At 37.8% G+C, this 12,654-nt stretch overlaps 1 protein-coding gene across 1 annotated transcript; it reads right to left on the reverse strand.

The window, feature by feature from the left end:
* Window positions 1-221: 221 nt before the first annotated feature.
* On the reverse strand, window positions 222-11,382 carry LOC115922130 (REST corepressor 3-like; the record flags this gene model as incomplete). The annotated part of the gene is given in 6 exon segments (XM_030980250.1): window positions 222-291; window positions 1,014-1,136; window positions 1,864-1,886; window positions 1,889-1,924; window positions 1,927-2,076; window positions 11,228-11,382. Coding segments are annotated over 6 exon segments (557 nt in total), but the record flags the coding sequence as incomplete, so codon positions are not given.
* Window positions 11,383-12,654: the final 1,272 nt, after the last annotated feature.

Genomic DNA, 12,654 nt, shown 5'->3' on the forward strand with positions numbered 1-12,654 from the left:
ATATTGGTAAAGCTGGCATTGACTACTCCCGATGGACTGCCCACCTTTGGGTTTGTGTACAGTCTTCACAGTGCTTGTGACCGAGTTGGACTGAACTACCGGGTCACCTGACCATAAGTCGTGATCTGATTGGACACATCACACTGTTTGACTGACAGGTGGGAGTGGTCCATTTCAAACTCTTGATCACATATCTAGAAGATCCTGGGCAAAACATTTACCTTGGGTTTCTTTTTCGGGATCGAATGTCTCGTCCCGTTTCTCTTCGGGTTTCTCTTCCATCTCTGAGGCCTCACTGGTGACAGAATAACACAAAGCTCTCGTGATCAAGGATAAATTCTCTCCTCCCCCGCAAATGGGTTCATTTTTGTGTCAAATTTTAAAGTTAAAATGTGGGTGAGACAGTACCCTATATATGAAGTTTATTGTGTTGATAATGTTCCCTTGTTTGATGATTCAAACTTATATATAGAATTTTTTTTTTGGGGGGGGAGAGGTGTGTTTCTAGAAAACTTAAAAAACACAGAAAAATCATAACCCATATATTATCTAAACAGCGAAATAATTACATATGGGTCCCTTGAAATTCATCTTTGTACTTGTGTGATTTCTCTTTTAAGAAAGATTTGAGGCTTTGCATGGTGGAGATACTAAAATAATGAAAGGTTTGCGGAAACACCATGTGCGAATAATTTCTCAACTAAGAGAATGGCTCTGAAAAGAACCAGAGGTATAAACTCACTGGAGTTTTATACCTCTGGTTCTTTTCAGAACATTCTCTTAGTTGAGAAATTATTCGCACATGGTGGTTCCGCAAACCTTTCATTATTGATTTCTCTTCTGTTAAGTAGGCTTATTACACAAAGACAAGATCATGTGCCTTGTTTCAAACTCCATTTTGACAGACAATGTGCAACCAACTTTTGGAAATGCTTTAAAAAGTTGTACAGATTAGGTCTCATACTGCAAAACTCCTATCCGTCTTTACTCCACGGGTTTATGCGGAATCTCACTCTCATTCTCTTTGTGTCCTCCAGCAAGCTTCCTTGCTTGCTATCCATTAGACTTGTACTAGTCCTCGTCTTCTTCCACTGGTAGTAATATTTCACAAGGCAGCTGATAGACTTATCCGGCAGCTGAGAAAACACACAAGAAATGACCAAGGTAAAAAGACAATTACTTTCTGTTTATCTGTAAGCTCATTTTGATACAGTTTTTCATCATTCATTTGGAAGGAGTTTGGTTGCTTTCAAAAGGCAGTCCTTCTGATTTGAAAATCACAGGTGTGTGGAAAAACGCACACCTGGATTTTTCTAGGCGTGTGATTTTTCTAGGCGTGTGATTTTTCTAGGCATGTGATGTTTCTAGGCGTGTGATTTTTCTAGGCATGTGATTTTTCTAGGCGTGTGATTTTTCTAGGTGTGTGATTCTGTGGTCCAAGCTGGGACTGAACAATCTGGTATTTTTTTTTATAATATTCATCTTGGTTTACAATAAAGCCGTTTTCTCTTCACCGACATTTTTCACAATTATGAAGTGTAATTATGCCGTAAATGTATGCCGAGGTGTGCGGTACTGAGGGATTCAGGCGTGCGATTATTCGCACTTCTCAGGAAGCTTTTAGGCGTGTGATGGCGTGGGGGGTGTGATCGCACGCTCAAAAAACAGAAGGACTGAAAAGGGATTACTTATACAAAGTTTAATACGGAAAAATGCAATAAACCGGGAAACATCAAAATGCTAAAATACTCATATCATTCACAGATGCAAAAAGTGTCCACCTTTATTAACAGAAAAGTCTAAACTGTATCTCTTAGTACAATCAACACTCAACAATGGGCAATGGGGGGGGGTATTATTTACCATTTGTCTGATCCTGTGGAAGCTTTTCCGTGGAAACTGAAGGCCTGCTCAAACAGCACCTGTCCTCCACGGACCACTCATCAGGGAAGGGGGTAAAGTTAGGCAAGTCGGCCAGGGACTTGTCCACGTTGTGTTTGTGCCAAAACAGCATCCCCAGGGCCTGCTCCGTGTTGTAGCCATAACGCTCCTTGGCTAACAGGATGTACTCATCCACTGTAATGTGCAAAAAACATGATCTTTCATAAGGTTTTTTTGGGGGCTTCAAACGTCTTTTTTTTTATAATTGAAGTCACTTACATTTTTTATAATTTAAGTCACTTACATTTACACTGGACGTATTTAAGCACTATCGATATTACTTGATTATTCAATATTATCGATGATTATTCGGTGATTATTCGATTTTTTAATCACATTGATATTTTCCATATTGAGGAATATCGAAAATATCGAAATGCTTCAGATTATCGCCAAAATAAATCTCCCATTTGTGCTTTTAATTGTGTTTAACGTTTTCTGTTTGATGAAATAAAATTTGGCGGCAGCTTGGTGCTTGTGACTCAAAATAAAACAGATCACGAAATGCTAAGCGGTGTCGCTTTGTGCTCTGCGTTCCCTGGAATTCGCGTCTCCCGCAATGTAAAACCTCAAACGAAACCGCCCGTTCTGGACAAACTATCGGTGCTGGGATTTGTTTTTAAAAGGTTTGAGCAATATGCTCCAGAGAAAGCCATGGAAAATAGGGACTTAAGATTGCTTAAAAAAAAAATCAAAGTGTCATCTATAATTCTTGAATATGGATTTCGATATATCGATTACTGAAAATTCTGATATCGACAGTGCTTAGACGTATTTAACATAACCTTGTAAAATGTACATTGAGGTTAATAGTATAAATATAATTGAATGGCAACTTCACACAGCAAATATTAACTCACTAGACCCTTCACAAATGAAATCACTGCCTACAGATTGTCACGTTCATCGGCATTTTGGGTCAACTTTCAAGCAACTTGCGTGCATGTTTAAAACATTTTGCACATGGGTGTTTACATAAATGTGGAGGCCAGTGGTATAATTCACATGTTCTTTCCTTTCATGGGCATTTCCATGTTAAATAACCAGCTTGCTAATATTTGTGTTTTTACTTTATTGCCCATATCACTATGTACCCACTGAAATAAAAAAAAATTAAATCACCACAATGCATTTGTATAATTTTGATCGAAATTAGCCAGAATTATGACATTTTAGGTAAAATTGCGTGACATTTTTACAGCTTGTCCAATGGTGCACAGTTTTCATTCTTTCAATGATAAATTTGGTCCTTTTTAATTCTAAATGATGATGATAACCCAAAACTTAATAATAAACACAACGTTCGTGCATCGGCAACTTTGTATCATTTTGACATGCCGCTAAAAATACCATCACCCTGTAACATTTGGTGTCAGCAAATCTGTTACAGAGTGAACTTTACCATTGATTATAATATTTGTAGAACTGTCAACTATTCTAAATTTTAAGTGATTATTGAAGTCTTTTATTAAATAAAGAGACTAAAGAAGACCAAAAGTGAAATTCAAAGAAGTACAAGAAATATACCAATTTTAAATATTAGCAGATCAATTTGGTGTCATCAAAAAGCGTTATAGTGTGATACTTTGCAGCTGCACTCTGAATTTGTCAAACTGTATTTGTCAACAAGCTTAACTAAAAATATATCCTGGATGTTGGCTCGGAATATAGATGTCATTAAATTTGAATCCTTCTCTTAGAATTTGAAATAAGAGGCAATAAAGGTTTGGTGTTAACACTGACTCCGTTACAGGTGAAATACCTATTTTCAGCTGAAACAATGAGGCAAAAGCACCTGTTTGATTGATGATTGAGTTTTAGCTAAAATAATGACTAAGTTTTTTAATACATGAAAACTTTGGCATAGGACAGGTTAAAGTAGAACTACAGTGAAGAAAAGTGATAAAAGTGTTTTTGGTTGTTGGCGTCAGCGTTACAGGTGAAATGATTATTATAACAAACTCTGATATTTAAACTTCCAGTCTCAGAAACAAGTATCTGATGTAGAAACCATCAAGCTTATCACTAAATAGAAAGGTTTAAATGGTTTTGATACCATTTATTACTATTATTATTAGTTAGTTGTAGGATTGTCACTCTGTAACAGTGTCTATTTGGTGTCAGCGTTACAGGTGAAATGTTGGTTAACACCAGGCTTTACTTACAATAACATGCTTTCTAGTGGTGTTTGTAAATCTTCATTGTTCTTCATAATTGCAGTTTTGGCTGTCAAACTTGCTTTTAGAGAACAAGTGAGTGTTTGTCTTAAAATAATATAATTTCATGTCAAGTGAGAGCTACATTTTTGTAATCATCATAATATGTCAATTTCCTAAAACTGATATTTGATTTTCAACAAATGTTGAACAAGGATAGTGTTAAAGTTTTTTTTAACTTATATGTGTTGCAATAATTGCTTTAAAGCAACATGTCTTTACCATACCTGAACAATAACCTGGTGAGAGCTCTAAAAGAAATTAACAATTTGGTGTCACTGTTACAGGTGAAATTTGTGTCCCATATGCCAGTTCATCATGTTGCTACTCTAAAAAGGGTCATGTTACGAAAAATGGTTTTGTTTTTGACAAAATATAGACCCTAGACTGCAAAACCATGTGAAGCTGAATTTAATTTGGTTATTTTGAAAAATTTGACCCTAATGTCACACACTGGCCTCCACATTTATGTAAACACCCACATGCACGTACACATACTTGATGGCGTTGAATATGCAGTTGCAATTTGCCTACTAAGATCTGTGACTGTGACTGAGAGGGGTCTACACTACCACAAAAATGCAGACATACTACTGAGTTCCACATACAACTGAGTACCACTTTTATATTACAAAAAGTCCTACAGTTAAAGGTACACTGGATCATTGCTTTCTGTGCATTTTTGTTTGTTTTACCCTAACCGCCCTGATCCTCAAAAGCCTTTTTGCAAATTGGAGAAATTTGCAGGAATGAGGTTACATGGCAAAAGTGCGTTGCTGATTTCGGAGTACACACTGTGTCAAGGTCTTGGGCGGACCTTGCGTTGTTTATGCTTAGCCGTGCATAAATTTAGTCCTTGATTATACTTGACATCCTCTGCACTGCTCCAGGATGTCACTGCCTCTGCCTCAGCCTATTGACAGTCATAGCCGGAGGATTTGCAGGATTCAGGCAGTGGTCACCCCTCCATGGACCATATTCAAGAAATAACGGAGGAATTTTCAGGATTGAGGCTATATGCTATTTTTCCATGAGGCCAATTGGAGGATTTTGCAGGATTGAGGCTACATCCTAGCAAAAAGGCAGAGGGAGTTAGGGCTAAAGCAACAATAACTGCTGAAAATCGTAGGTGGTTCATAACAACTACATTTGTAGCCTGTTGAACTTTTATCTCATTGGCTACTCTACATTTTGCACATTTTTGGGGGTCTTGTAACTGGATTCTGTTGCCAACGTACGTAAAAAAAAAAGTGTGCCATGATTCTTAACCCCCTTCAAAATTATTTTCTTTTGTTCAAAACAATTTCTGGCAGAAAAATTTCCCTGCCTATTTTGGACCATTCCTCTGTTCACTTTCATCAAGGATTTTTCTCATTAATTTGGTCGGAACAATGTTCCTACATACCTTTAAATATCAGACACTGAGAATATCCCTATAAGTATGTAGTAAGCATTATAATCAAGTTTTGGACATGCATGCAGTAAAGCAGGCATATGTTTTGCTATCCAGATGTTATGCATGGTGCATGTGTGCACATGCTTGGGCTAAGCCAAGTTAAAATTGTTGAGACAGTAAAAAAGATGAAGTCCAATGCCTGAATAATTCAATGAGCATGAGACAGATGTTTTGCAATTAATTTATGCACGAAAACCAGAAAATCTGACAAAAATGTTGATTCTCTTACAAAACTACTACATGTATGTAATTCAAATTATTTTAAATCTAAAAAATTAATGCGGCTTGATAATGCAAACTTGATTTTTGTGAGAAATGATACGCTGCAGCAAGCTACCGTCTGATGGCGACCTCAGATATAAATGGCAGTAGTTTATCTTTCTGAAAGAATCTTTTCATTTTGAGAAAGCTTCTAACAGAATTGAAATATCAAGTGAAGGAATTGTTTTCTTTTTCTTGTTCTCGTGCGCTTTAGAATATTGTTAATCCATTTTAAACCAGTCACCCCAATTAAGAAATCTACAAAAACACATAGTATTAGGCCCCAAAAAAGAATTGATGCGGCAACGGGCTTTTTTTTTTTTTTTTTTTTTTTCCCCAAGCTTGGATTGTACAGACAAGGTGGGTACTATTTTGCTTTTTTTGGTGTCCCTCATGTACATTGGTGTCCTCCATAATTTACCTTGGTGCCCTCGATCATTTGCCTTGGTGCAAATTCCCTTTGGGCTCTTTGGTAAAAAAAATTAAGGAGGTGCGGCAATAGAGGGCGCTGTTGGAGCTACCGCGGAACATTTTGAAGAAAAAAAAGAAGGTTGACGCGCATGATTAAAATCGACGCGCGCGCTGACCAGAGACTGACTATTTTTTTTTTTGGCCTTAAATTAAAAAACACAACAAAACAAGAACCTTGAAATTTATACTGATCTAGAAATTCAGAATGGTTTTGAAAGAAGAAAATTGTCTTACATTTTGTGTCGGATACTTCTCCATCAGGCAGCCAGACCAACAAGGCCTCTTGTCTGCTGTCACCCCGACGAACAGCTGGAACATCTGTTTGAAATTATTATCAAAAAAAAGAAAGGCTGAGCGCATGGTGGTGTAATGAGACACACAAACTGAACTAGCTAAAGGCTTTATCACACAATCCTCTTGCCTACCCATGTTGAAATCAACACGAGTCCACCCTAAGCAAAACCGAGTATCAGTGAACATGAGGGAGGTAAGGGGTACCACTCACACTCACAACGGTGTAGATTTCAGATTTTCTACCCGGCTAGAGCTTCTCAACCCTGGTAATGACCAGAGTTGGATTTTTCTTGTGCAGAATGCCAGACCCATGTAGGAGCCGTGCTGGATTCTTGCAATCTCTGTGCTGGAACGGGTCCAGTGTAAAAGGCCCATAATCAAGTGTGGATCCAGAGAGGTTACTGCTGGGGGAGGGGGGGGGGGCTGAGGGTATGCTGGGGTCGGAACGGCTCTCTCAAGTGAAATATGGCCTTATTTGAGACAATTTCAGTCACTGCCGGGAGGGGCGGATGCCCCCTCCGCAACCCCCCCCTTGATCCATCAGTGTAAACGAACTAACTCAGTGAAGTTGAGCTGTGTCATTATACTGAGTGTCAAAAGCTCTTTCAAATTGCAGACTTGCAGTAACAATATCACTGAGCACATCCGTTTTTGTCAAGACAACGAAAACAGTCAGAAAATTATACTGCCCTTCCATATTTTTCCTTTGTAAGCACTGTCATACAAATATAATTTGTATTAAGCATAAGTTTTACATTAAAACAATACCATAACATAAATCCTTTTACCATGACATGAATTTTACTTGGGAACATATTTTGTGCAATTGTGTATTCCTCTTAAATCAGGAAAATTATTTGACATTCCTTTTGGTCAATCTTTTTAAAACAATTTCAAATCTCCCCCCCCCCCTTTTTGGTTGCTTTCTGGTTTGGGGAGGGGAGGGGAGGGAGGGGAGGGGTAAGTGCCCCCCCCCCTCGCAATGCCCATGCCCAGCCACTGCGGACGTGGGCAACCAAAATGTGCAGCCCTGCAATGCCACATAGCATTTTCCAGCCGTATGTGTCACATACACGTGCCACATGTCAGACTTTTGTGCACCCATACGTGTGAATTAGTCACAGCTGTGATTGGTCAAAATTGGGCCGTGCTGACGGATTGGGTCTATTGGCCAATAAAGCAACAGACACAATGCCATTTTAATATGAATGATTCCCTACCTCCACATGATTGGTCAGCAACAAAAAATGCATCACTGGTAACGGTTTTATCAACTTACACTTATTATCTCAGGTATCTCTGCCTGGTAGTCTGCACCAACTCGCAGGCCTGGCTCTGCAAAATACATTGTATACATTTACATGTAATTCAAGCATTAAAGATTTTAATGATATTCATGGCGAAGTTTTGTAGTCAATTCTATCCTAAGACAATCACAAGCATAATCACAAGTCACATGACAAGTAACAAGGGATGACCAATGACAAGGAATGCATTTGTCACAGTTCATAGATAAAGTTCATTAACCCTCACCCCCTAAGGGCTCCTTGGGGGTCAAGTGCCAAATAACAAGTGTTGTGCACACTTCCAGAGCACACAGTCGTGTTTTACTATACGCCTGAGGACAACCTATTGTGTTTCCCTTTGTTCCTGTACTTTAACACTTTCCCATAGACTAAGCACGTAAACGTACGATCGAGGACAGTTTCGAACAAAAGACCCAAATCCCGAGGACTGAAAGGATCTGTTGTTCTCCCTTTGTGGTCGGTCCTCGGGGGGTTATGTAGAACACGTACATACTGACCGGAACGTCGAGTTTATACCTCTGGTTCTTTTCAGAACCATTCTCTTAGTTGAGAAATTATTTGCACATGGTGTTCCGCAAACCTTTCATTTATCATATATTGAGCACACTTGTAGGAAAGAATGGATACTACAGGTTACATGTACTACTCGGTATTATTTTGTAGCTTTAGCTGAGGTCATAGGGTTAATGGTTGTCGTTCAAGCTAGGATGGATGTGTACAGGTTGACTTGTGATGGCTTCAATGAGGTCTCGACAAAGAACCCTCCTCAATCCTCCAAAAATCAAACAGGCAGCTTTGAAAGATTTTGGAGGATTGAGGCTGTATGTCATTTTAGTGCCTGATGATTTTGGAGGATGCATTGTGTCAGGTCTTTAGCTGCACCTTGTGTTGTTTATGCTTGGCCATGCATATATTAATATGCCTAGATCACTGCACTGATTCCAGATATCGTTAACTGATTATATTAACTGGATTTGGCAAAATATTTCTTAACGTCAGTTAGCAAGTACAAATTAACATATTACACCAAAACAAACCTATGATACATGTACAAACAGATTCACGAGCACTTTGTTTAAAAAAAGCGTTATTACATAAACAATGCATTACTCCATTTTAAGACTTTTTAAGGAGCAAACCTCCTTATTCGGATATTTTTTCCAACACAATAATTTCATACAATGTAAATCACATGAGTATTTAACTGAATTTGATATTATGTTTGTTTGTAAAAGAGAGACCTGTCTTTTAAGTTTTATTAGCTTCACAACATGATTTTTTAATTGGAAATATTTTGCATGAGCAGTCATACATACATGTATGTACATGTACATAATCAGACTGGGACCTTGGGTGCTGAAAAACATGTAAAATGAAATCAGGCCAACTTTACTAACCCTTTAGCCAGCCAGCAAACTTCTCCAAAATTTTCATTGGGCGAGAAAAAGGTCCTCAATATTTCACCAACCAAGTTTGAAGACACAATTCAATTTTTAAAGGAGCCTCTTCTTCAACATTTTGCACATAGAGGGAAGTCAAGTAATTTTAAATTGACTAGACTGGTAGTTGTCCCATGGAGGAAGAAAATGGTTCCTCCATGGTTGTCCAATCATGGAGAAATTTCTCCATGGTCCACCCTGCATGGTCCAACTGTTTGGAAAGACAGACCTCTTCATTCATTGTCATTAGTCTGGTGGCTGAATATGAAGAAATGTGTAGAAATAGAGACTAGTACCAGACATGCCAGATGTTTCTTTTGGCACAGTTGATTGATACAGTACTGAAGCTGTGATGGACTGGTTGTTTCAGGTGCAGTCTATTTTCTTGCATTGCATGTTTTCAATACCTTAAATTTTGGGACTCTCATACACAGTATTAAGAGTCCCAAACTTTTGGACTAGTATATTTGTACATGTGTCTGTGTTTACTCAAAAAAAATGTGGACCTGCATGTAAAGGAGCCTTGGTGTGTCAAAGGTTTTCAAAATAAGCATCTCTCTTAATTTTTTTTTTCAATTTTTTTTTATTTTGCTTAACTGACACTTGCATACAATGCAATGTCAGTTACTTTGATAAGATGAAAGTTATACACAGTATGTATTCTGTTGGTGTTAAATACAATAATATGCTGCTTAAAGGTTGTGTCATGGGCTTTAAACTTCAGAAATGAAAAGTGAAAATATAGCTTTGTGAATAGGTATGTAAAATTGCACCGTTTTTACCACAAGGCAACAGAAAATAACTCCTCATATAGTCCATATACATGTGTGTTTCAAGAAATTTTTCAAACTCCTCACTGATCCATCCGGGTCTGAGAAGATTTCGAGGTGTTAACAAAATGCCACTTTTCATGTACATGTACATTATTTATTGAATAAAACTGTATTATTTGTCTTTCTCTCTTCACTCCTATACTTAAAAAAAAAGGAAAGAAAAAGCAAAGCAAAGCACCCCCCCCCCCCAAAAAAAAAGAACAAAAACCTAACAAGCAAACTAATGACCCTAATCCCAACTTTTTAAACTAGAAAAAAAATGTTTGTAATCATGGACGACAATGAGCATCTAATTAATCAGGCGCGGACCAGGTTATTTTTAAGGGTAAGTATGGAACGAGCCCCCCCCCCCCCTTTATTTAACAGAGGCCAAGTGTCCGGAGAAAAAACGTGTCTACATTTCAGACTCTTTGCGATGAAAACAATCCCCCCCTGCGAAAATTCCAGGACCCGCCATGTTAATCAAATATTAACTAACAATCTTACTCTGAAGAGATTTTTTTTTACGTTTATAAAAACATCAGTAATGATAAATTATATTTCAAATACTATTTTGCCCACCAAAAAAGAACGGGAAAATATAAGTTACACAATTTAAAAAAAGAAGGAAATAATACATACTTATGAAAACTATTAATAAATTTAAAGCATCTTAAAAAAAACTAAAATCCACAAAGTAACAAATGACTTCAACCCCACTCCCCTCCCAAAAATGTTGTCAACAAATACTAACAAATAAAGTGAAGGAACTACATTTTGTTCTACATTGGCAAATACATGGCTAACTTAGCCCCACATTAATAAATGTTAATGTTCTACAACTATTAAAACATTACAAACATACAATCCACACAAAAGGAAACAAAAACACACATACATGTATCTCTTCACGGTTTGATAACCCTTGAAGAAGTCCAAAACCCTGATAAAATCAAATAAAACCAATTTACATTTGTGCGCATCGTCCCTTTACTTTGCTTTTAGTTTTACTTTTGTGACTTTTTTTTACCATGTTCATCCTCGGAACTGCTTGAACTATCCTCTGAATGGTTGCTGTTGTTCGAACTACCGCCACAGAACTCGCCCCATTCGTCCGATGATTTGAGTCCGAATTCCCGTTTCTTTCCATCACAACCATATTTGTAGTTCGTATGATTGCACGATCTTTGAGGATTTTCAAGAAATAAGGAGGAATTCGGTCCAGGTATCCCAAAACCTTTCACCGAACAAAGACGACCTTGCTCTCCGTGTCCTTTTGGCTTTTTGTGCATCCGCGCTAATCTCAACCGGCGGATAGATGGCAACAGTTTAGAGTAGACAGGTACGGTACCTCTACAACACTTAACGTCGCAGCGGTTGAGTCATTCGACAAGTTAGTCTGGTTACCAGTCCCAACAACGAGTTCCTCAACTACACGTTAAATAATGTATGTATTTCCCTTTTTTATTGAAAGAGTTGATGCGTGTACGTTTGGCCGGCCGTGGCCGTACGTACGTTGTGAATTGACCCAGTCATGACCCACATCGGCACTTTTAATATGATAACACCGAATTTTCACTTTTTTGGGGGGGGGGGCGTTCTATATACCTATGATATGATATACACAGAGGGCTCACTGTGTTTTCTGATTTTTCGAAACCACTTATTAAAAAAATATCTAGATCAAGGGGCGGGGCCTATTGCTTTACATGTCAAAAAGAAACTCCATCTTTATCAATTGGTGGATTGGAAGGAGTGGAGGGGGGGGGGGGGGGGGGCGGAGGGGGGGGGGCGGGGCTTGCCTATTAATATAGATTCAGGAGATAAAAAGGCTGATAGTTAACAGCTGACTTATCTTACTACAAAAGTCCATTTGTCTTTCTGCACACTCGATTTATTGAGGAACAAACTTCCTACCAAAGAAAGATATTCACATAATCTGCCAGGTGATTTGGCAACCCTCAGGAATAAATTTAAGTATTAAACAGATGGTAGAGCATTTCGTCAGCACCTTTGCATGCACGTTTACTTAAATATATTCATATGTATATATCAAATCTCAATTTCTAAGCACAAGACTCATTTACAATTTCCCCTGACGTCACAAAGTGCGTTTTATATATCTATATGTATGAATATAAAAATTTCTACTTGTAAATTAATCCATGCACAAAAACAAAAACTTTTTCTCACGAAAAAATTAAAACTAATAACTTTGTAGAAACGCGTTTCCAGCCAATTATAACATTTGCAGTTATGCGTGGATGATTCACGGAAAGGATGACCCATGTAAAAGATAGTACTGGTTCCAAACACAATGTGAAATGATGAAGGATAAGTGATAAAATGGTGATGTCAAAAAAAAAACACAAGATTTCCAAAAGATTGACTTTAGACCTCCCTATTTTTATTTTATTTGCACGACAAACTAAACAGGGAACATAATATGAAAATAGC

The sequence above is a fragment of the Strongylocentrotus purpuratus genome, unplaced genomic scaffold (genome assembly GCF_000002235.5).
Source record: "Strongylocentrotus purpuratus isolate Spur 01 unplaced genomic scaffold, Spur_5.0 spur5_contig_192, whole genome shotgun sequence".
In the NCBI taxonomy this organism is placed as follows: Eukaryota; Metazoa; Echinodermata; class Echinoidea; order Camarodonta; family Strongylocentrotidae; genus Strongylocentrotus; species Strongylocentrotus purpuratus.